At 36.9% G+C, this 25,917-nt stretch overlaps 1 protein-coding gene across 3 annotated transcripts in view; it reads left to right on the top strand.

Moving 5' to 3' along the window:
• Window positions 1-25,917, top strand: part of LOC127652523 (putative E3 ubiquitin-protein ligase UNKL) — a 41,598-nt gene that overhangs the window by 2,772 nt on the left and 12,909 nt on the right. For all 3 annotated transcript variants that reach the window (XM_052138695.1, XM_052138694.1, XM_052138693.1), the window contains exons 3-8: window positions 5,825-6,001; window positions 6,640-6,773; window positions 7,406-7,541; window positions 12,055-12,172; window positions 12,300-12,384; window positions 12,533-12,693. In XM_052138695.1, the coding sequence (XP_051994655.1) occupies window positions 5,825-6,001; window positions 6,640-6,773; window positions 7,406-7,541; window positions 12,055-12,172; window positions 12,300-12,384; window positions 12,533-12,693 (811 nt within the window). The remainder of the gene's footprint in view (window positions 1-5,824; window positions 6,002-6,639; window positions 6,774-7,405; window positions 7,542-12,054; window positions 12,173-12,299; window positions 12,385-12,532; window positions 12,694-25,917) is intronic.

Below are 25,917 nucleotides of genomic sequence, written 5' to 3'. Positions count from 1 at the left end.
ACTGAATTTTTCTTGTGCGACGGAGGAGTTCTGCACAGTTACTGGACAGGGTGCTTATTTGGAGAGCATCGTCACATGGGTACACCTACATCATTATCAAAGTAACCCATGCAGATAGGTTGGTTATGTCTGAATGCGCAAATCTGATATGATCATTTGCAATTAATAGTGCAGACAGTCTGCCTGAAAAGATCTGATTTGAGAAAAAAATCTGATTTGCCTGCAGTCTAAACATAGCCTTACACGCACTAGCCGCATTTCCACTATCGGGCCAAATGAGGGCGAGCTAGTGCGTGCCAGGGCCAGTTGCGTTCCCACTGTCAATTCCGGGGCTTCATCGTGCCTCCTTTGGGCTTACTTGTGGCCAAGCGCACTGGCCTGTTGATTACCCTTGGGGTAGACAAGGCTAACTGGGGCTTGAGGTGGGGTTGTTGTCAAAGGCAGAGTTTACCTGAATCAGGTTAGATGTTTCAGCACCAAGATACTCCTCCAATTTTCTATATATAATTTATATAGAATATAATATAATTTTCCAGCTTACCTCAACAGATCAATGGAAAATGGAGAATGGCCAATACTGGTCAGTGGATGAAATCAGGGCCCTTCTGAATATTTGGGCTTATGAAAATGTGCAACGTCAAATCGACTTCATCTGCCGAACAAAAATTCTCAGTTTTGTTTTAGTCATAGTTTTAGACTTTTGACAAAAACTCCTTTTAAAATTTGTAAAATTTTCATTAATTTTAGTCAGTTTTACTCTGACTAAAATGGCATATTTAGTCAAAGAAAATATACAGGTGAAACTCGAAAAATTAGAATATCGTGCAAAAGTTCATTAATTTCAGTAATTCAACTTAAAAGGTGAAACTAATATATTATATAGACTCATTACAAGCAAAGTAAGATATTTCAAGCCTTTATTTGATATAATTTTGATGATTATGGCTTACAGCTTATGAAAACCCCAAATTCAGAATCTCAGAAAATTAGAATATTGTGAAAAGGTTCAGTATTGTAGGCTCAAAGTGTCACACTCTAATCAGCTAATTAATCCAAAACACCTGCAAAGGGTTCCTGAGCCTTTAAATGGTCTCTCAATCTGGTTCAGTTGAATTCACAATCATGGGGAAGACTGCTGACCTGACAGTTGTGCAGAAAACCATCATTGACACCCTCCACAAGGAGGGAAAGCCTCAAAAGGTAATTGCAAAAGAAGTTGGATGTTCTCAAAGTGCTGTATCAAAGCACATTAATAGAAAGTTAAGTGGAAGGGAAAAGTGTGGAAGAAAAAGGTGCACAAGCAGCAGGGATGACCGTATCCTGGAGAGTATTGTCAGGAAAAGGCCATTCAAATGTGTGGGGGAGCTTCACACGGAGTGGACTGAGGCTGGAGTTACCGCATCAAGAGCCACCACACACAGACGGGTCCTGGACATGGGCTTCAAATGTCGTCAGAAGCGTCTTACCTGGGCTAAAGAAAAAAAGAACTGGTCTGTTGCTCAGTGGTCCAAAGTCCTCTTTTCTGATGAGAGCAAATTTTGCATCTCATTTGGAAACCAAGGTCCCAGAGTCTGGAGGAAGAATGGAGAGGCACACAATCCAAGATGCTTGAAGTCCAGTGTGAAGTTTCCACAGTCTGTGTTGGTTTGGGGAGCCACGTCATCGGCTGGTGTTGGTCCACTGTGCTTTATTAAGTCCAGAGTCAACGCAGCCGTCTACCGGGACATTTTAGAGCACTACATGCTTCCTTCAGCAGACAAGCTTTATGGAGATGCTGACTTCATTTTCCAGCAGGACTTGGCACCTGCCCACACTGCCAAAAGTACCAAAACCTGGTTCAGTGACCATGGTATTACTGTGCTTGATTGGCCAGCAAACTCGCCTGACCTGAACCCCATAGAGAATCTATGGGGCATTGCTAAGAGAAAGATGAGAGACATGAGACCAAACAATGCAGAAGAGCTGAAGGCAGCTATTGAAGCATGTTGGTCTTCCATAACACCTCAGCAGTGCCACAGGCTGATAGCATCCATGCCACGCCGCATTGAGGCAGTAATTAATGCAAAAGGGGCCCAAACCAAGTACTGAGTACATATGCATGATTATACTTTTCAGAGGGCCGACATTTCTGTATTTAAAATCCTTTTTTTATTGATTTCATGTAATATTCTAATTTTCTGAGATTCTGAATTTGGGGTTTTCATAAGCTGTAAGCCATAATCATAAAAATTATATCAAATAAAGGCTTGAAATATCTTACTTTGCTTGTAATGAGTCTATATAATATATTAGTTTCACCTTACTTAAGTTGAATTACTGAAATTAATGAACTTTTGCACGATATTCAAATTTTTCGAGTTTCACCTGTATTTTAGTTGATGGTAATGTGGAAAATATCAAAAAACGTGTCAGACTGTAAGACCAAACTTTAATACATTTTCAAACTTTTAGGAAAAATGTATAAACATTTTATTACACCTGTACCAAACATAAAAGAGGCTTTGCACAACTGTACTTGCTGTGAAACCAGAACTCCAAATAATAGCATATAATGAATATACTGAATTTATATATTTTTATATATATATATATATATATATAAATATTTTCTGTGTTTAGTCAGTTTAGGATATTGCATCGCGTGTGTTTTTACTGAAACCGTGTGTTCACAACAAAAGTTATTAGCAACAAATTTGCATATTAGGACTTTTGTGAAATTTGGTTCAAGTTCATTCACTTCACTGTCTGTGCAAATATGTAAGTTGTAATATTGTTGTGGATATAATTATTAATATCATGTATAAATAAGGAAATGTTTGAGTGAGGTAGTTAATCCGTTTTAAAGCGGTTCATTTTACCGGTGTTTGGCACGCAACTCAAGCAGGGAAGCATCCTCAACATACTGGATTATTAGATCAGATGAATCCATATCTAAAAAATTATTTTATAAACAGATAATTCGCTAGATGCTCACTCTTTTGTTTATGTCTTGCACTGTTATTATCTTGCAGTAATATAATTTTTCTTGTCATATTTTTGTCGACAGTATGCTTTAATAAAATTGTTTAATTATCATCATGATGCATCGTTTTTGTCTTGTATTTGTTAATGTTGACAAAATCACACACACAACCTTTGTCAGTGATTTTGTTGATGAGATTAACACTGCTGCCAAATGAAGATGTGATTAAATATATTGTTGCCAAACTTGCCAAGTTGTGTATCCAGTGGTACAGGTCCGTGAAAAAAAAAAAAAATTTGCAGACTCAGTACAAATCCATGTTTATTTCAAGAGCTAGTGAAATTCCTCTCCAGAGTCTGATATGATGCATCAGCTTGAGTTTCCCTCTTGCTTGTGAAATGGGTGGGGTATGTGATGTTGGTACAAGAGCAGCGTATTAAGGGCAGATTTTAGGGCGATGCAATGGAGCTATTGGCCTGAACGGAGATCGGTTTTGGTCTTGAGGTCTGAGGCTATTGGCCCCGGCTTGCCAGTTCATAGCCCTGGCTGAGCACTTTTTTAGTTACACCTGTACACTTACTTATTCATGCGATTTATCTAATCAGTCAATCATGTGGCAGCAGTGCATGCATAGAAGCATGCAAATACGGGTCAGCATTTCAGTTAATGTTCACATCAGCCATCAGAATGGGTTGGGTTCAAGAGGTATTTGGGCTGCAACTAACATTTATTTAGAAAATGTATTAATCTAACGATTATTCGAATCTTCAGCGATTATTGCAGCGATTAATCATTAACTCTTAACTGATTATTCAGCTTGTGCCCCGACTTAAAAGGTTGTATTAAATGTTCTTACTAACAATAAAGAGGACAAAATCATCTTTTAAAAATACCTTTAAATGACATTTATTGAATTAAAGGGGAAACATTTATTATATATATATTTTTTAAGTTTAATACAGTAAAGAAATTAACTGTAAAAAGATAACAAGATAAATTTACTCGAGAAGCAACATATAAGATATTTTGAATTGCTTTAAGAGAATGTTTCTTAAATATGAGTGTTTTTTTGTATATAAGTGTATTTTTCACTTGGGTAAACTTCTGCGAGTGCAGTATAGACAAAATACACTTATGTTCAAGATCTATTCTCTAAAAGCAAGTCTAAATATCTTATATGCTGCTTCTCAGGTGAATGCATCTTTTTTTAAAAGGAATTTTCGATATTTTGAAATATTTGTATTTTTTATATTATATTCAACATTCTCAGATAACAATTTTTTCTTCTGCAGTATAGCTGCTAAAGAAAATATATGTTGTTTTAAAGGAGTTTTAGATATTTATATTGGAAAACATGCCAAAACAAATCAAAAACGTATTTTTTTGCAGTGTATAATGGGGCGAAGACTACCCTTTCTCACCTTTCTGTTCACTTCAATCCATCTTTAACTCACAAAAAGCAGAGTCTCTCTTATTAGTAAAGCTGTGTATTGCCAATTTTCTTCTGGATAAGAAATGCACAGTTACATATATTATGATTCAATAAGTCACGAGCCATTATCTTATAATCTAGCCGCAGTAAGCGTGTGCGCTCGAGGTGCTAACTGCACAGAAAAATGCCAGTTTCTGAGTTGTTCTGAGATTTGCGTGATATTTATACATTTGGCAGATGCTTTTATCCAAAGCGACTTACAGAGCCCTTATTACAGGGACAATCCCCCCGGAGCAACCCGGAGTTAAGTGCCTTGCTCAAGGACCCTATGGTGGTGGCTGTGGGGCTCGAACCAGGGTCCTTCTGATTACCAGTTATGTGCTTATACCACTACACCACCACGATGAAAGTATAACTGCATTAAAGATGTAACGCCGGGGTGTTTCCCTTAGAGAGCTCCGGCTCCACTTATTCCACATCGAGAATGCTTCTGTATTTACTTATTTTGTGTTTTTGCATTACAATTCCCTCATGCTTTGTGATATACATCACCTGAAGCAGTGAAAGTTTAGAGTGCATCTGGACTGTGAGCTGTGTAATTCTTCCTCTCCTCAATCAGTTGCGAGCTGCAGTGCTACTCTTTCACGTCGTCATCATTAGAGTTCAAATGACTATCCGACAACAAAATATTTTGTTAAAAATGTTTTATTGTCGATGTTGTCTATAATGTTGACTAATCGTTTCAGCCCTAAGAGGTATCTTAAGATGTGGAATGATTCTGGTAAAGTATTTTTATATATATATATATATATATATATATATATAATGTATATATATTTAATTATTGTAACATGGCATGTGTACATGTATTCCTGTGTGAAAACAATAAACAATATTAAAACCAGTAATAATATAACTGTATATGTAAACAACAACAGCTGTTTTCAAGTGTAGTCAGACAACCTAATTCACACTCTGTGAACTATTTATAGAATTGTTATTTATAGTAGATACAGTTGTGTGAGTCGTGGAAGGCCAGTGATAAAATAAATTCCAGGACATGCGTCCACATATTTTTCCACAAATGCTTGGTCTGCTTGTCCATTGGTAGTACTTTGGAGGCAGGGATACACAGATAAATGTTATTGATATATGATTTAGCACATAGGAATGCCATAGAAAGTCTTAGTGTCTTTATAATGTTTTATCACTCTATTGCTCTTATTGTGGTATGTTAGGAATGGCTACAAGCCGAGAGCCATGAACCCAGTTTCAACCCAATCTTAATTTGCAATCAGAAAATGAAGAGAGAAATGTACTGGCTTACTTGTACATATTCGCAAAGATGAATAGGCCTTGTTGTTGTTGTTGTTGTTTTCAAAATGTATTGTTTGTGTGTTCATTCTACATGAATGCTTTTCTCCTCACAGTTGCCCTTACTTACACCGGACCACCGGTGACACAGAACGCAAGTACCATTTACGCTACTACAAGACCGGCACCTGCATCCATGAGACAGACGCTCGTGGACACTGTGTGAAAAACGGACTCCACTGCGCCTTCGCTCATGGACCTCATGACCTACGGCCACCAGTTTATGACATAAGGCAAGACATTTCCCTGTCTGTGTCTTTAGCAATGGCAAATGTATAGAATATTTTTTTAATTTGAGTATCTTAAAGTGCGAGCAAACCTTACACTCAATGGCAGCAGCAGAAGGAAAAGGAAGTGCTTTGGCTTGTGGCACTCATTCCTGTTTTTTCAAGGGCAAGGGAATTCTGCCACCCTGCCCAACCCCCAACAAATGTAAATGCCATCAATCTAAAAATAACCACAGTTAGCGCTAGACATTGTTTTGGTATGATAATTGCTTTCAATTGCAAAAAGCTTCACAGGTTTTCAGGTGATTGGCACAATGCATAAGAAGGAAGCCACCAGAGTGCTTGTATTGAGTGGGATGGGGGTCATAGTTAAATATATTTTTTTATTGTACTAATTGAATTGATAAGCAGTCTGCACAACATAGCAGCAAATGATTAGATTCTGTTCTGTAAATGTGGCTAACCAGTAATTAAATAACATGAAATGCAAATAAATGTGCCATCTCAGCAGATGCCTAGCAATTTGTATATGGAAATAGCTGTTGCATCAAGACCTGTCTTGTTTTTAATTTTTTTTTATACGGATCATTCAGAGTTCTTGATGGTTCAAATGGGTGAGCTGACTCGAATTAACATGTTCACAGAGAGATCCAGGCACAAGAAGCTCTACAGAACGGCCAATTAGGATCTGGGGAGGGAATTCCTGACCTGCAGCCAGGTGTGTTGGCCAGCCAAGCCATGATTGAGAAGACCCTGAATGAGGACCCCCGCTGGCAAGGTGAAACAAAACCTTCCCACACAGATACAATCCCAGTAGAATAGAAATAAAGAGGTAAAAAGGGATCAGTTATAAAACTGGATAGGTAGTTTGTCAAGACAAACTTTGCTGTTGGCTTGACTAAGTCTTTGTCTGAAAGTTATAGATAGAAATAGTCATGTAGATCTTCAGATAAAACTTTCAGAAAGATTTATAGATTATGTGTTGTAACCTAAAGTCATACTTGTTTGTGGTTGTTTAAATGTAAATTTGTTGACAGTTTCTTGTTTGTATTAACGAGCATTCCGTTGGCAATTTTGAACAGGTAAATGTGAGTCTATGGAATTTTTTGATTTTTGATTGTTTGCTGTGCAAAAACTTTATTTCGATCAGTTATAAGATATAGCAATGTGAGTCAGAACAATCTGTAGGTCTGTGCCAAGGTGGATGAAGCTTGAAAGCTCTAGGAGCAGTTACAATTGATAATTATGGTCTTGATTTAAGGATTTTAAAAAAATCAGTAGAAAAACAGTATGCTGGCTTTGTCAAGCTAACATAATTGCCTTGTATTCAGTCAGGTCACCTGATTGAATTGCAATTTATGCTGGGTGTTAAAAGCAGTAATCTGAAGTTTCTGTTCCCATTTTTTGCAGACACCAATTTTGTTTTGGCCAACTATAAAACAGAGCAGTGTACCAAGCCTCCACGTCTATGCAGGCAGGGCTATGCGTGTCCTCACTATCACAATAGCAGAGATAGGAGAAGAAATCCCAGAAAGTTCAAATACAGGTAAGATAGAAATACTTTAAAGATAAAAAACACAACGCCCTGGACTCTTTTTTTCACATGTAAATCCAGCGCCACACTAAACTATTTTCCTGGTTTTCAGTCATACGCTTAAGCAGAATTGTGTAATTTCTGCACCACTAGCTACAACTGCAAAAATAAAATGTTTGTTTTAAAACAACATTTGTAACAAAATACAAATATAACTAAATATGCCCTCCATCTGTTGTTGATTGAACAGACTGATAGTCCCACCCTAACTCACTCCATTGGTTGAGTCATGCCATTATTTTTGTTGTTTAAAACAAACGTTTTGCCAAAACTCGGAGACATAGTGTTAAAATGTTTTGAGAAAATAAAATACAAATGGCTTCCATATAGTTGTCTCTATATATTAAGTTGAGATACAGTGGGAAAGCAACCAGATTGAGCCTTACTAGTGTGTGCGTGTGTGTGTGTGTGTGTGTGTGTGCGCGCGCGCGTGCGTGCGCGTGTGTTGAGACCGATGCCGATTTTAGAGGGGGGAAATTCACTGATTACCGATATGTTGGTCTGTATAGTTAATTTTTGAGCTGGAATGGAAACCGACCTTTTCTATGTGGATTTTGCACCAATATGACTATGCAAAGGTACTCAGAAGGCTGCTTTCTTTAACAATCTTATTAAAGAATATTTGACATTATTATTATTATACATTATCAACAAATTCTAGAAATGAACATTGAGAAAATAAAGAATAATTAAAAATACAATAAATAGCTAAATAAACATCATTAGTAGTTTTTAGTATCAGTCAGTTGCTGACCATCTAAATAAAGAATAAATAAAAATATTATAAATAGCTAAATAAACATCAGTACTGTTTAGTATCAGTCAATTGCTGACCATTTAAATAAAGAATAAATTCAAATAAAATAAATAGCTAAATTAAAATCAGTACTGTTTAATATCAGTCAATTGCTAACCATTTAAATAAAGAATAAATAAATAAACATCAGTAGCACTGTTTAGTATCAGTCAAATGCTAACTATTGTAATACTGCCTGTCAAAAGAAGCATTTACACCTGCCAAGTCAAGAGATAAAGAGCAGCTGCAGTGTTATACCGTATTCTGCTATACAAGTTCAGGGGAAATTTTGAAATATGACATTTTGTAAATGCAAAGACTGCGAATCCTGAATAAAAAACTATGAGCTTGTTTTCGTGGAGAATAAAAGATGAACGTTGTTTATTCTTCTGGTCAGTAACCCTGAGCCTCAACCACTGAGCCACCACAATGGTCATAATGATTTTTGTCCCCATGTGCACTTGCAAACTGTTGTCTGGCTTTTTTATGGTGGTTTTGGAGCAGTGGCTTCTTTTCTGAGCAGCCTTTCAGGTTATGATGATATAGTACTTGTTTTACTGAGAATATAGATACTTGTCTACCTGTTTCCTCCAGCATCTTCAGCCCCCAGTTATGGTTTAACTGGGGCTGAGTTCTGAATAAACTTACTACATAATGTTGGCATCCTTGTACAGATGAAAATAAGTGGTATAATTGCGTCAAACTGCTTGAACAGCAGAATGACGCAAAACAAAACAAAAAAAAAACGTACCGAGGCAGGAGATTCCATCTGGTTCAAAAACATCATGATAAGTGCAATTTAACACAGTGTTATCAGTTTGAGCTATTTGACAGCAATAACAGTAATGAGCAACTTTAAGTTCAAATCAGGTTTCTTTATTCTGTGTGAAATGGTGCACATTATTAAGCAATGTTAATACATGTTAACTTGTGCTTCACTTCCACAATATGATGGTCTTGTCAGATTATGACATTGTATAAAGTCTGAACGTCTTTGTCTTGTCGAAACGCTGCTCCCAAATATTATACGACATTATAAAATCAATCAGTAATTGTATGAAAAACAAAAAGCCAGAATAAATAAAGCCCTACTGGGAATGTTTGTTATTAGTGTAAATAGATTTTTTGGAATACTGATCTGTCCTGACGTCCTCTATAGCTAAAACAGAGCTCCAGACAAAAAAAAATGTCTTGGGCTGAAACATTAAGGAGCCAAATGTCTGTTTTTAGTAGCCAAATCACAGATTATCTCAATTTAGGTTGCTGTTCAGTAACAAGATAGAAAGCCAAAGAAAATTAAGTCAGCTAATAACCCATTCATCAAACTTAGCTTTGCTTGACATCATGAGAAAATCAAAAGAAATCAGCCAAGGCCTCAGAATAAAAATTGTGGACCTCCGCAAGTCTGGTTCATCTTTGGGAGCAATTTCCGAACGCCTGAAGGTACCACGTTCATCTGTACAAACAATAGTATGCAAGTATAAACACCATGGGACCATGCAGCCATCATATCGCTCAGGAAGGAGATGCATTATGTCTCCTAGAGATGAATGTAGTTTGGTGCGAAAAGTGCAAATCAATCCCAGAACAACAGCAAAGGACCTTGTGAAGATGCTGGAAGAAACAGGTAGACAAGTATCTATATCCACAGTAAATCAAGTCCTATATCAACATAACCTGAAAGGCTGCTCAGCAAGGAAGAAGCCACTGCTCCAAAACCACCATAAAAAAGCCAGACTACAGTTTGCAAGTGCACCTGGGGACACATATGCAAATATGTACTCTGGTCTAATGAAACAAAAATGTTACTGTTTGGTCATAAAGACCATTGTTATGTTTGGAGGAAAAAGGGTGAGGCTTGCAAGCCGAACAACACCATCCCAACAGTGAAGCATGGGTATGGCAGCATCATGTAGTGGGGGTGCTTTGCTGCAGATGCGCTTCACAAAATAGATGGCATCACGAATGAAAATTATGTGGATATATTGAAGCAAAATCTTAAGACATCAGCCATGAAGTTAAGCCAGGAAGGTATGTTTTCTGCAACAAAAAAATATGGTTACTACAATAATACTATAGTACAATTACATCTATATAATTTTTTATTTATTATAAATAGTAATAAAGAAAATATTAAGAGTGGGGTCAAGAAACGGAATGGGAAAAATAATACGCTAAATGCAGAACCTAACCCTGGTCATACAGACACCGCTCCACGCCATTAGAGCTACACCCTTAATGCACTTTTTTGTGTATTTCTATGTTGCCAATAGACTATTGGGGCTACATCTTAAAGCAAATAGTCACTCCAAAATATAATCAATATCATCAAGCTTTGGGCCAACATTGGGTAATAGCAAATATTAACTACTAACCTACAGGTTTGAACTGCATTGTGTTTCTGGTTATTACATGTATAGCATAAATGTCTTAACATATGTATTGAGACAGATATACAAATAATGTGGTCACAGTACTAACTTAATTCAGTATCACGCTAATTCATATAAAGGAAAATTGCGATTTCTTTTTCAAATATTTTATCAAATTTTGCTTGTAGTATTCCGCTTCCATTAATAATGATTCTGTTCACCTTTTCTTTAGTTTTTATTGCCAGGAGAATATAACATAGTATGATAATGGCATTTGTTAATCTTGTTTTAAAATAGAAATATGGGTTACCGTATCGGCACATTAAAAGACAGCACGGTTTTAGAGTCTTAACCGTTTTTTTAAGTCTAATGATGTAATGATGCTTGCTCATAACGTCTGTGCATATGTAAAAAAAAAAAAAACACTCACAAATGATAATTCTTTCTAATGAAATGTGAATTAATAAATGCAAACAACTAACTCTCCAATGCGAAGACATCCTCTTGAACGCTGAGTGCTGCAGTAAAGTCTTTATCATACATTGCCATTGCAACGTTTAGCCAGAAAATAAATGTTGTGGTGTTTTAAGTTTGTTGTTGTTCTTCTTCTCTTTTTTTTCTTTTTATGGCAGTTGGCAAAACAAGCTTAACTTGCCCTTAACACCTACAACTGAATGGTCGTTACGTTGAGAGAAAGAGCTTTGAGCGTTCAGCTCTGGCCTGTTGAAATTCTATGGTTATAGCACCCCGTAGCGGTTTAGAGCTGCCAATGACCCATTCACATTGATTGCGGTGGAGGAAAGCCTATTCTGAATGGATACCCACTGTAGGAGAAAGTAATTTAACAAAAAGCTACACACTTCAGTTTATTTTACATAATTGCCTGGCTGAAATCATAGGTCATTCATCACTTGACTGACTAAACCCCCTGCTGCGTTTTAATGGCTCTAACAACTGGAAAATGACTTCTGTTGTGTTTGAAAAATAATTATTCAGTCGCTTGGGTAGGCTGGGAAGAAACTTTGATGTCCAGGGTTATGTTTTATTTGTAAATATTTACTTTTGTTAAAAAAAAAGAAAAAGTTTGGAACTGTATTTTCTTGGATGTGTGTGTGTGTTTTTGTTTTTTTTGTTAAGAAAGGCATGCTAATTTACAGTGTATAGCACATTTTATACACAATGGTAATTAAAAGTGTTACCTATAAATAATAAAGGAAAATATAAATACTTTAAATACTTAGTCAATTTTAAAATGACATTTTTATATAAAGCTTATACCCTTTTTATAATCTGATAGGTCGACACCATGTCCCAGTGTAAAACATGGCGATGAATGGGGCGAACCCTCAAAATGTGAGAGCGGGGACAGCTGTCAGTACTGCCACTCTCGCACTGAACAGCAATTCCACCCAGAGGTGAGATTGCCACGTCTTTACAATACTAAACTTTGTTTGGTTGAATTTGATTTTATATGAACCTTTATTTTATATAAACGTTTTATTATTTTCAGTCTCTTACAATCTTATTTATCCCTATTTCAAGATATACAAATCTACTAAATGCAATGACATGAGGCAAACTGGATACTGTCCAAGGGGGCCATTCTGTGCTTTTGCACACGTGGAAAGTAAGCATATAAATAACTCTGATTGATCAGAAAATATTATGTGATTTTTTTATTTTAATTAACTACATATGGTGAATTCAAGGTGTATTGTAACATTTTATTTATGATTTATTTAGAGTTTGTACATGTGTTTGTTTGTGTCTTGAAGGAATTCCTTCCACAGATGAGACCATGAGTACGTTGCTCACAGCAATGCAGTCGGGTCACTCCAGTCTGAGCCATCAGCAATACCCAGAGTGTCCAGTCAATGAGTGGAGCAACACGAATTCCATCACCTGCAGTGCTAATAACAACTGCCTGACAGGAAATGTATGTATTCATTCACCTGCACACACCTGCCAAACATCTGTCTGTCAGAGGGATCTTCATCCATATGTGAATTGTTCTGTTATACAGTGGTCGTAATGTCCCTAATTGTGAAAGGAGTTTAGAGATTGTGTCATTATAAGAGATTTTCTTTTCATTTATTTCTGCAGTGTTTAATTAGATTCCTCTGGTAGGAGGAAATCTATTGTTATTGACGGTTTTATTATTATTATTATTATTAGATTCCTCCGGTAGGAGGAAATCTATTGTTATTGACAGTATTATTATAGTACATTCACGCAGTCTGTATTTTATCATCTCACACCCAAACAAATGAGGGTGTGAGAGACGAAACTGATGTTGCTCCACTTCACTTGACAGCGCGGGAAGGATCACGGAAGATCCATCGAGAACAGACAAACTAATAGCAGAATTTGTGCTTTAGGTTCAACATCATCACAAGTTTAATACTGACTGCAGTCTCACAATCTCAATCAATTAATCTCTGAAATGAACACAGATGCAACAGCAAGACACTGTACGAAAATAATGAGACTTCACAGTTCTCAAAAGATTAAACTCAATGAAACAAACTGCACAGACTGTGCCTTGAATGTCGTATCATGCGATAAATCCCTCTTAAAGAGACGGTAACAATTTAGCCTTCGTCCTGAACATTGACATTCCTAGTAAATGAAAAGTACAAATGGTATTATTTTTAGTTTTTTATTTCACTCTTACGTTGTAAAATGCCATGTTTTTGAATGGCATGTAAAATGTTAAAACAATCACTCAATCTCCATTGTTTCACTGGATCTGTTGCTATTTTAATGATCTAAAATACAAAGCACTGACCATTTAAAGTGTGAGCCTGTACATCTTGAGAGTTATAAACAGTCACAGCTATACAGTGTTATTATGTGCCTAGATAGTCTTTCAAATAAACTTAGTTTACCCCAAAAATAAATTTCTCTCACCATTTACTCACCCTCATTCCATCCCAGATGTGTATTACTTTCTTTCTTCTGCTGAACACAAATTAAGCTTTTTAGAAGAAAATCTCAGCTCTGTTGGTCCTTTCAATGCACTTGAATTGTGATCATAACTCAGAAGGTACAAAAATCACATAAATGCAACAAAGTAATCCATACCACTCCAGTGGTTTAATCCATGCCTTCAGAAGTGATATTATAGCTGTGGGTGAGAAACGGATATATATATATATATATATATATATATATAATTTATTTATTATAATATTTTTACTATAAATTGTCCTCCCTGCTCAGGAGGGGTGATATGCTAATGTAAATCACAAAAAAACAGAAAAAGATCTCCTAAGAGAGAAGAGCGCATATGAAAGTGAAAGTAGATATTTATAGTACAAAATGACTTAATTATTGATCTGTTTCTCACCACTTCTCATTTACTTACATTGAATGGACCAACAGAGCTGAGATATTCTTCTAAACATCTTCATTCAATTTCTGCAGAAGAAAGTCATACACATCTGGGACTACATGAGGGTGAGGAAACGATCAAATATCCCTTTAACATTCACTTATTTTTACAATGCATAAAATTAAGTCTTAGGACAAAGTGAAAATCTTAGTGAATGCCGTATGTGGAATAATGACATGGAGAGCTTAAATAATTTTCAAGTAATTGCATATATTTCATATTTTTGAAGTGATCTTGTTTTATTGTTACCATCGAGTTCCAGTCTTGGTTCAAGGCTCTGCGTTTCTCAAGCCAACATCAAAGTTTGTCTTGACAAACTTTTTTTTCTAGTTCTGAAGTACTATGCAAAGAATGGCTCACATTTGCCCATGAAGGCGATACAAGCCCCCGCGATCCAAGATGGTGGCGCAGTAGCACGCAGCGGCAGTTCCGGATCCAAAATGGTGCTATTTTTGTAAAAAAAAAGCCTGACTTTTGCGGCACATGGACATCGGAGCAACCAGTGTTCGTGTCTACCATCGCCAGACACTACTGTAATATAAGACTCATGCAAAAACCAAGCTGCATGATGACCTGCAGGAGGTGCTACGCGTACTCTGCTTGCTGCGGAGACCAGGCCTCCAGTCCTAGGCGTCGCCTGATGATGGTGGCCGGGGGAGAGGACGTCGTAAGCAGTGTGCGAGAAGGCAGAAGGCGGGGCAAGAGGGCTGGGGTCCATGCTAGGCTAAAAACAAACCCTAGCCGGCGGGCTCTCCCGTCTATCCTGCTCTCAAATGTTTGCTCCCTGGACAATAAACTGGATTATATCCGACTCCAGCAGGCTACGCAGCGTGAGTTTAGAGACTGATGCGTTTTTGTTTTCACGGAGACGTGGCTCAGCGACAGAGTTCCGGACGCCGCCATTCAGCTAGACGGGCTCGCCTCGTTTCGTGCCGACAGAAATACAGCTCTCTGCGGTAAGACTCGTGGTGGTGGCTTGTGTGTTTACATCAACACGGAATGGTGCAAGAACTCTTTACTAGTCTTTACTTACTGTTCATCGCTGTTGGAGTTTGTGACTGTTAGATGCAGACCTTTTTATTTACCACGGGAATTCACCACTGTTTGCATAACCGGAGTTTACGTTTGTGCATACAGACCGCTCGTCAGATGCACTCCGCTTCAGAAGTAGGTGAAAACCTGTCCAGCAGGAGCCATCTCTGCTCTTCAGAACTGTTTTGAGTGTACTGACTGGCACATGTTCAGGGAGGCTGCAACATATGGCGATTCTACCAACTTGGAGGAATACACAGCATCAGTGACCAGCTACATCAGCAAGTGCATTGATGATGTCACTTTCTCCGAGACCATCACCACACGCTCCAACCAGAAGCCGTGGATGACTGCGTAGGTGCGCACGCTGCTGAGGACCTGATACTCCGCCTTCAGAGCAGGCGATAAGGCAGCCCTAAGAACAGCTAGGGCCAAACTGTACCGGGCAATCAGAGAGTCAAAGCGCGCACACGCCCAGAGAATCCACAGTCACTTCCAGGACAGCGGTAACACGTGGCGCATGTCGCAGGGCATCCAGGCCATCACCAACTACAGGACACAGGAGTTGCCTGTGACAAAGATGCCTCCCTTCCAGATGCGCTGAATGACTTCTACGCTCGGGTTGAAGTGCAGAACGACGTGGTGGTGAGGAAGACCACCCCTCCTCCCAACGACCAGGTGCTCTGTCTTACCACGGCAGATGTGAGGAAAACTCTACATAGAGTCAACCCAAGGAAGGCTGCTGGACAAGACAACATTCCTGGCAGAGTGCTCAGAGGATGTGCAGACCAGCTAGCAGATGTTCTTACCGACATCTTCAACATCTCTCTGAGCAGCGCCGTCGTTCCAACGTGCTTCAAGGCCACGAATACCGTTGAGGCAGGACACTGAATAAGACCCAGCTGCCCCCCTCACTAGACCCACTGCAGTTTGCGTATCGTCCAAACCGTTCAATGGACCATGCCGTCGCCACAACCCTCCATCTGGCCCTCACCCACCTAGACAAAAAAGACTCATGTTCGAATGCTGTTCATAGATTTCAGCTCAGCATTCAACATGAAAATTCCTCAGGGTCTGATTGGAAAGCTGAACCTGCTGGGCCTGGACACCTCCCTCTGCAACTGGATCCAGGTTTTCCTTACTGGGAGACTTCAGTCAGTCCGGATCAGGATCAGCATCTCCACCACCACCACACTGAGCACTGGGGCCCCCCAGGGCTGTGTGCTCAGTCCACTGCTGTTCACTCCGCTGACTCGAGACTGTGCAGCAATGCACAGCTCGAACCACATCGTCAAGTTTGCAGATGACACAACCGTGGTGGGTCTCATCAGCAAGAACAACGAGTCAGCATACAGAGAGGAGGTGCAGCGACTAACGGACTGGTATAGAGCCAACAACCTGTCCCTGAATGTCGACAAAACAAAAGAGATGGTTGTTGACTTTAGGAGAGCACAAGGTGAACACTCTCCGTTGAACATCGACGGCCCCTCTGTGGAGATCGTCAAGAGGACCAAATTCCTTGGTGTTCACCTGGCGGAAAACTTCACCTGGTCCCTCAACACCAGCTCTATCACCAAGAAATTCCGGCAGCGTCTCTACTTTCTTCGAAGGCTGAGGAAAGCACATCTCCCACCCCCCATCCTAACTACATTCTATAGAGGGACTATTGAGAGCATCCTGAGCAGCTGCATCACTGCCTGGTTTGGGACATGCACCGTTTCAGACCGCAAAGCCCTGCAGAGGATAGTGAGGACAGCTGAGAAGATCATTGGGGTCTCTCTTCCCTCCATCAAAGACATTTACAAAAACCATGTATCCACAAAGCAACCAGCATTGTGGACGACCCCACACACTCCTCACACAAACTCTTTACCCTCCTGCCGTCTGGCAAGAGGTACCGAAGCATTCGGGCCCTCACGGCCAGACTGTGTAACAGCTTCTTCCCTCAAGCCATCAGACTCCTCAATAATCAGAGACTGGTTTGACACACACACACACACACACACACACACACCTGTCCTGAGTTGCACTTGAATTACTGTCACTTTATAACTGTCTGCTACCTCAATAACTGCTATGTGCATAGAACACTATCTCATAGTATGTTATGTTTACGCACTACTGTGTACTGGTCGGCGCTGCACTGTCTCTCACTGTGCCTATTGTCCTGTTCATTGTCAGAAATGTGTTGTACTGTCCTGTACTTTTTGCTCATGTTTGCACGTGCACTTTATATATGTATATAAATATTTTATATGGGTATTTTATTTAGTTGTGTAGTCTCATGTGGTCCTGTGTTTTTCCTACGTTGTTTTTATGTAGCACCATGGTCCTGGAGGAAAGTTGTCTCGTATCACTGTGTACTGTACTGTATATGGTTGAAACGACAATAAAAACCACTTGACTTGACTACAGACCACGCCCAAATGTCCCATATTCAAAGTGATGTAATTTCCACCCCATTTGTCCAATTCTTCTGAAACTTGGTGTACATGCCTCATTTCTCATGGGGAACAAAAAGGCCTCAAGGATCCATAAGGTCCGGCATGATGGATTTTCCAGTAGACTGAACATTTTTAGTTTAGGATTCAGACAGAAAGACATGTTTTTTGGATTCCTCCATTGGGAGGGTTTAACCCCAACCCTCTACTGATCAATTTTAAATGATTTGCCATTTTGAGGAAGAATCGCATTGGTGCTTCTGGCTATATTTTTGTTTATATTGGTTTCTTTTGCATTCCTATGTTCTTATTGCAGTCTGTGTTGGAAGCACCTCAAATTTCAGATCAATCAATTAATAACCTCTTGAGACCAGAGCATGGCTGCTGTGTGCATTTTCCATTCCCCTTTTTGATTTGTAACTAGTAGCCCCTAAGAAACATGAAAAGAAAAAGTAATATGTGGACAGTGGGACTAAGTTGTGAAATTTTAAATATTACCAGAAAGTCATGTTCTGGTATTATATATTATAAAATTATTGATTATGTTTCCAGGAGTGTTTGTTATTCATGTTTTTGAGACTTAACAGACATTACATTAGGGCTGCACGATTTGGACAAGAAGTCATGTTGCGATTATTTTGAAAAATATTGTGATTGCGATTTGAACTGCGATTATGATGGTAATGTTTTCCACGTGTTCAACTGCAAAAAGGCTGCTGAGGTTTTCACATTTGAGCCTTGTTAAAAGCACCAAACTGAGACCTTTTTTTCAGTTCAACCACAAACAAATGAATATATAAACAGTGAAACAAAGTCTTCTTCATATTCAAATGTTACCGTCCACCATGTACCTGTTTTTGTCCATTTTGTGATAGGGTCTCAGCCCATTATTCATCAACATTAGTTTTTGAAGTCAACTTGAATATCAGGGATGCTCCAATCAGGATTTTAACATCCGATACCAATCTCCATTTTTTTTTCCATCTCATCAGTCTATGTTGATCATTTAACTTTTTATCAGCAGCTCTGTCAAAACTGGTTATATGTCAACTTTCTGCTCAATGTCACTGTTAACTAAATTTCCCTGTTGGTAAAACCATAGTTGTTGCCTAGTGTTTGCTGTCAAAAATAATGTTGGTTGATTGAATAATTCAGTATACACAAAATATAATTTTTAAATATAAATGTTACTCTTTATTCTTGGCCTTAAAACTAGTAAGCTTATACAAACTATTCTTTACTGTATGTAAGATAGTCCTAAAGAATGAGGCTTAATGTCAAACTGAAGTTGAACTGATAACCAATTTAAAGTGAAAATATTGGTTAGTTTGTCACCATTTAATTTAATTATTTGTATTCATTATTTTATTATATTTAATTTAGAATGCATTTTGTTATAGTAACTCAATATTTGATAGATTTATTATATGTATGTTCCTTTTCATTTTCTTGGATGTTGGTAATATTAGTTCCGCTTTCACTTGTTTCCGCTGGGAGTGTAATAAGGGTGACACACTCTCTCGTGAGGTAAATGAAATGACGGGAGACTGAAGAGATGTTTCTTATGGAATGATTTTCTGGACATTATTCAAAAGGAATTGCAAATTGTATTTGCAATTGCGTTTTCAATTTGTGGACGCATAAAATGTGACAATCCAAACGCAATTGCAAATCGCGCATTACGTTTGCATTTTCGTTTAAGCGAACGCACAGTGACTGCCAGATTTTAAATGGAAAAGCAAAGTCTGTTTGCAACTGTGTTTCCCATATCTTACGAGTTTTGGCCCTGTCATATTTAAATAGCAATTTCAATTACCACGTCTGCTTTTTCACTTTCTCAGCGTCGCGTATGTAGCCAGCCAAAACTCAAATGGAATACTAATTCCCTTAGTATTTCCATTGATGCCTTACACGGAAACCTGTCAATCAGGGTCAAGGGTGGGATTATGCTATGGGGCGTGTTTGTCTTGGGAAGAGACGTCACTCACAGTCGACGGTCAAGAGTCATTATATAAACAAGCATTAAAAGTAATGGACCAGAAATCTGTAAGATGGCATCACTGCATCATTCTAAGGAAGCATAATATCTTGAGTTTTGACAGTTTTGTAAATTTTTCTTTTTAAAACGAATTTTTAAGTGTGTGAACAACGTTGCACCAGAAATATTCTGTCAACTAGTACATAAACAAAAGAGCTGAATAAGAACTAGAGGCACAATAAGTGGAAACTATAGCTGCAAAACGTAGAACAACATTTGGTCAGACATCATTTTCAGTAAGAGGCATACATTTGTGGAATGCATCTGAAATTAAAACATTGACAGACTTCAAGGTTTTTAATACACATTTAAAGCAATGGCTGAAACTGAAACAACTTTGTGAACACTGACTGTACAGGACATAACACAATGCATACAAACATAATGTTGCATATGTGAGCACGCACAGACATATGCACACGTTTGTGTTCTTGTATTGTTAAATGTGTCTAGACTTTGTTTTATAGTGACTTCCACATCAATTTAAGCCCATATCTTATTTCATATATGGGATGTATTTGTTTTATGTATTTTATTAATTATAAATCTTAAACTCAATACTCTGTAATTTTTGTTTTAAATTTATAAGCCTAACCAGGGACAGGGGTTGCAAATTAGTCATGGCTAGAAACATGCATACATGAGTGGCATCTACTTTGTATTCTTTATAAAGCAATGTTTTATGCATTTGTCCCTGTCAAATAAACATTAAAATAAATACAAAATAAATAAAGAGGTGATGCCCTGAACAGACGCCGGTTTATTTGATATTGACCGTCGACTTTGAGTGACGTCTCTTCCCAAGACAAACACGCCCCATAGCATAATCCCACCCTTGACCCTGATTGACAGGTTTCCGTGTAAGGCATCAATGGAAATACTAAGGGAATTAGTATTCCATTTGAGTTTTGGCTGGCTACATACGCGACGCTGAGAAAGTGAAAAAGCAGACGTGGTAATTGAAATTGCTATTTAAATATGACAGGGCCAAAACTCGTAAGATATGGGAAACACAGGCGCAAACGGACTTTGCTTTTCAATTTGAAATCTGGCAGTCACTGTGCGTTCGCTTAAACGAAAATGCAAACGTAATGCGCGATTTGCAGTTGCGTTTGGATTATGTCACATTTTATGCGTCCACAAATTGAAAACGCAATTGCAAATACAATTTGCAATTCCTTTTGAATAATGTCCAGAAAATCATTCCATAGTTTCTGGTCTCTTCAGGTGTTACTGTAAATGCTGTTTGCTCAGCAATCATTTAATAAAGATGTTTGAATTACACCTAATCTTGTATTCCGCGATATTATTATGATACCTGTGCCTTGCGGAGACTGAGATGCTGCTACCGGAGATAATAAAAAAAACCGCTTCTCGCAGGACGCGCCAGTTTAGTGTAAATAAAGTGTTTAGCGCACGTAAGCAAACACTGCGGTCAAGTGGGCCGCGCGTTGAAAATACACGGTCAAGCCAGCCGCACATCTTTTTTTAGTATGCGCGTCTAATCGTGTACTTACGGTATGGGTGCTGAAAGAGGTCAAACTTGATTTTTAGACTATTTTCTGCTATTTTCCATCTTATTAGGACACAAATATTTTTTTTTTTACTATTTTAATGTTTGTATGCCTAAATATGATTAACATTAATTATTACATAATTTATTCATGTTCATATTCATTTTAATTATCATACATCCTTAATATTTTTACATTTTTATTTTTATTGTTGATTTAATTATCATATATCATGTATTAATGTTTATTTACTTATTTTTAATTTTAATGTTTATATATATAGTATACATTAATTATTATAATATATTTATTAATGCTAATGAAATCTGTAATATTGATGTTAATTATCATACATTTATTTTACATTTGTATTGTTGATTTTAATGTTTGTGTATATATAAAGTATACATTTAATTATTATACATCATGTATAAATGTTTATTTATTTATTTACTTTTTTCATGTTAATGTAAATGACAAATATGATACAACAGGCTTTTGGTGGCTTTAATCTGTCAATTATCCATGAATTGCATATATGAACAATAAAAACCTGATCTATGAAATATGCTTGCATACCTGTTGAATGAAACACAAATGATATTTAAAACACACGCACACACACACACACACAATTTATATATACAAGTATGTTATATTACTGTATAGTTTTGGCGAAAAGGCAAACTCACCCCACACATCAAAGTGCATTCTATCACTTACACCATGTCCCATTTTCAAACACTCATAAAAAGTGTTCCTTGATAGGTTTGCCCATTCTTACATTTGATTAATGTTCAGAGTGACTCTGACTATTACTGTAATTATTGTCAAGTCATTTTACTGTATAGTTTTGGAGAAAAGTAAAGGCAAACACCCCAAACACTTTCTAGCATTTACACCATGTCCCATTTTCAAACACTCATAAAAAGTGTTCCTTCATAGGTTTGCTCATTCTTTTAATTGATTCCTGTTCAGAGTGACCTTGGCTATTACTGTAATTATTTTCAAGTCATTTTACTGTATAGTTTTGGAGAAAAGTAAAGGCAAACACTTTCTAGCATTTACACCATGTCCCATTTTCAAACACTCATAAAAATTGTTCCTTCATAGGTTTGCTCATTCTTTCAATATTTTCCTGTTCAGAGCGACTCTGAATATTACTGTAATTATTGTCTAGTCAGTTTACTGTATAGTTTTGGAGAAAAGTAAAGACAAACACCCCAATCATCAAAGTGCTTTCTAGCATTTACACCATGTCCCATTTTCAAACACTCATAAAAAGTGTTCCTTCATAGGTTTGCTCATTCTTTTAATTGATTCCTGTTCAGAGTGACCTTGGCTATTACTGTAATTATTTTCAAGTCATTTTACTGTATAGTTTTGGAGAAAAGTAAAGGCAAACTCACCCCAATCATCAAAGTGCATTCTAAAGTTGAGCAGATTCAATAGACTGCAGATTAAGGTAAACATAAAAAAAAACAGTTTTGCAGACTTAATCATCATAAACAAAGAAAAAAACCAACAACAAAAGAAACATAGACATAAGGATATAAAACATAGACATAAGAAACTAAAGGTGAGGTAGTAACCATTGACAAAAAAAAATTACTTCTCAAACGGATGATGAACATAATCATTTCTTATAGTTAAAAACAAGGTTTTCACTAAATTAAAATGACAATAATACATAAAATGCAAGAAGACATTGTGTATATGATGTATTTCCATGTAATTTTGTCCACTACTGTACATTAAATACTGTAAGTCAATTATGAAATACTAAATGAGCATAGTATGTTTGCACAACAATGCCTTCAAAAATGAAAATAATTTAGTGTTTAACAATGGTACAATGAAATGAAAATTGATACAGTAATAGTCAGGGTCACTCTGAACAGGAATCCATTGAAAGAATGAGCAAACCTCTAAAGGAAAATCACTTTGATGTTGGGGGTGAATTGGTCTTTTCTTTTCTCCAAAACTATACATTAAAATGACTTGAAAATAATTACAGTTATAGCCAGGGTCAGTCTGAACAGGAATCAATTGAACGAATGAGCAAACCTATGAAGGAACACTTTTTATGAGTGTTTGAAAATGGGACATGGTGTCAAGTGCTAGAATGCACTTTGATGATTGGGGTGTTTGCCTTTTCTCCAAAACTATACAGTAAAATGACTAGACAATAATTACAGTAATATTCAGAGTCGCTCTGAACAGGAATATATTGAAAGAATGAGCAAACCTATGAAGGAACACCTTTTATGAGTGTTTGAAAATGGGACATGGTGTAAGTGATAGAATGCACTTTGATGATTGGGGTGAGTTTGCCTTTACTTTTCTCCAAAACTATACAGTAAAATTACCTGAAAATAATTACAGTAATAGTCAGAGTCACTCTGAACAGGAATCCAATGAACAAATGAGCAAACCTATGAAGGAACACTTTTTATGAGTGTTTGAAAATGGGACATGGTGTAAATGCTAGAAAGCACTTTGATGATTGGGGTGTTTGCCTTTACTTTTCTCCAAAACTATACAGTAAAATGACTTGACAATAATTACAGTAATAGTCAGAGTCACTCTGAACATTAATCAAATGTAAGAATGGGCAAACCTATCAAGGAACACTTTTTATGAGTGTTTGAAAATGGGACATGGTGTAAGTGATAGAATGCACTTTGATGTGTGGGGTGAGTTTGCCTTTTCTCCAAAACTATACAGTAATATAACATACTTGTATATATAAATTGTGTGTGTGTGTGTGTGTGTGCGTGTGTTTTAAATATAATTTGTGTTTCATTCAACAGGTATGCAAGCATATTTCATAGATCAGGTTTTTATTGTTCATATATGCAATTCATGGATAATTGACAGATTAAAGCCACCAAAAGCCTGTTGTATCATATTTGTCATTTACATTAACATGAAAAATGTAAGTAAATAAATAAATAAACATTTATACATGATGTATAATAATTAAATGTATACTTTATATATATACAAACATTAAAATCAACAATACAAATGTAAAATAAATGTATGATAATTAACATCAATATTACAGATTTCATTAGCATTAATAAATATATTATAATAATTAATGTATACTATATATATAAACGTTAAAATTAAAAATAAGTAAATAAACATTAATACATGATATATGATAATTAAATCAACAATAAAAATGGAAAATAAATGTATGATAAATAACATTATATTATATATATATATAAACATTAAAAATAAAAATGTAAAAATATTAAGGATGTATGATAATTAAAATGAATATGAACATGAATAAATTATGTAATAATTAATGTTAATCATATTTAGGCATACAAACATTAAAATAGTAAAAAACAAAATATTATTTGTGTCCTAATAAGATGGAAAATAGCAGAAAATAGAGTCTAAAAATCAAGTTTGACCTCTTTCAGCACCCATACCGTAAGTACACGATTAGACGCGCATACTAAAAAAAGATGTGCGGCTGGCTTGAACGTGTATTTTCAACGCGCGGCCCACTTGACCGCAGTAAGCAAATGGAACCGAACTCTGAGCACTTCTGTTACTCCAAGCATGAGAGGGATTTGTGGAGCACAGAACCGCTCTGAAAACACTAACAATTCTCTGACTTTATATAGACTGGACAGAGCTGCGCAAATAAACTTTGAAGGGAGCAGAATATTTATTTAATTAAATCGCAGCCCTTTGCAATTTAATAATCGCACAAGGTCATATTGCGGTTTCTATTTTATTTAGATGAATTGTGCAGCCCTACATTACATCAGAAATTAACATAAAAATGTAATGGCCAGCATCATCCAATCACTGCCAACCATGTTAAAATAAAGTTATACATTATAAATTCTGAATATATGTACTGATGTCCATTGTTCCATGTCTTCCAAACATCTGCAGCCTGAAACTGAACTTTTGACCAGATGTTAGGAGTAAATGCACTTGGCTTGGTGGGAAAGTTATAGGATGATCCCTTGCTCCCTAATTAGGGAATTACTTTACCTCCTTTGTGCTGTCTATCTGCATTGGTCTCAGAACAGTTCGAAATGCACCTTATTTTTATTTTAACTCCATATACAGCCTCTGAAAGCTACATTTTCATCATTTGGATGAACCCGTTGATGTGAATATAGGATATTTTAAGGAAAATGAGCCTACTGACCATTGGTCAGGAATAGTCATTGTGTTTAACAGGGTGCCGTTTTGTTATAAATTTAAATTTGTTATTAATTAAAAAATGACATATTGAATAAAATTAGAGACTCTAAACTCAAAAAGGTTTCAATTTAAAAGCTTCAGAGGTTTCTTACCAGGTGTAGTTTTGTTGCCTTTTCTCCCAAAGACAAACTCAGCTGAGATTGGCACCATATGTGTTGAAGGTATAACACGTTAATGACAGCCCAGTGTCTCCTGAACTGAGATCAGTTGGTTTAAATTAAATGATATTATGCATAGCCTATAGCGTAGCCATAATGTAATATTTACGGATGTGGACACGGGGTCTCAGGAGGATAAACCAACATTGAATGATCGATAAATCAGGGATGTATATTGTCTTGAATCAAATTAGACAAAAATTAATTTCTGCTAGTAGATTGCACTTTTTTTCCCCTGTTATTGAGAGGAAAACCCTATCTAGCTCTACCTTCACATTTGGATCTTCTAAATCAAAACCAGTTTCCCTACAGGAATAAATAAAGTTTCTATTTTA

Source organism: Xyrauchen texanus, chromosome 12, assembly GCF_025860055.1.
Source record: "Xyrauchen texanus isolate HMW12.3.18 chromosome 12, RBS_HiC_50CHRs, whole genome shotgun sequence".
Lineage (NCBI taxonomy): Eukaryota > Metazoa > Chordata > Actinopteri > Cypriniformes > Catostomidae > Xyrauchen > Xyrauchen texanus.
The sequence above is the reverse complement of the archived record's forward strand: the minus strand, read 5'-3'. Positions and strand labels throughout refer to the sequence as shown.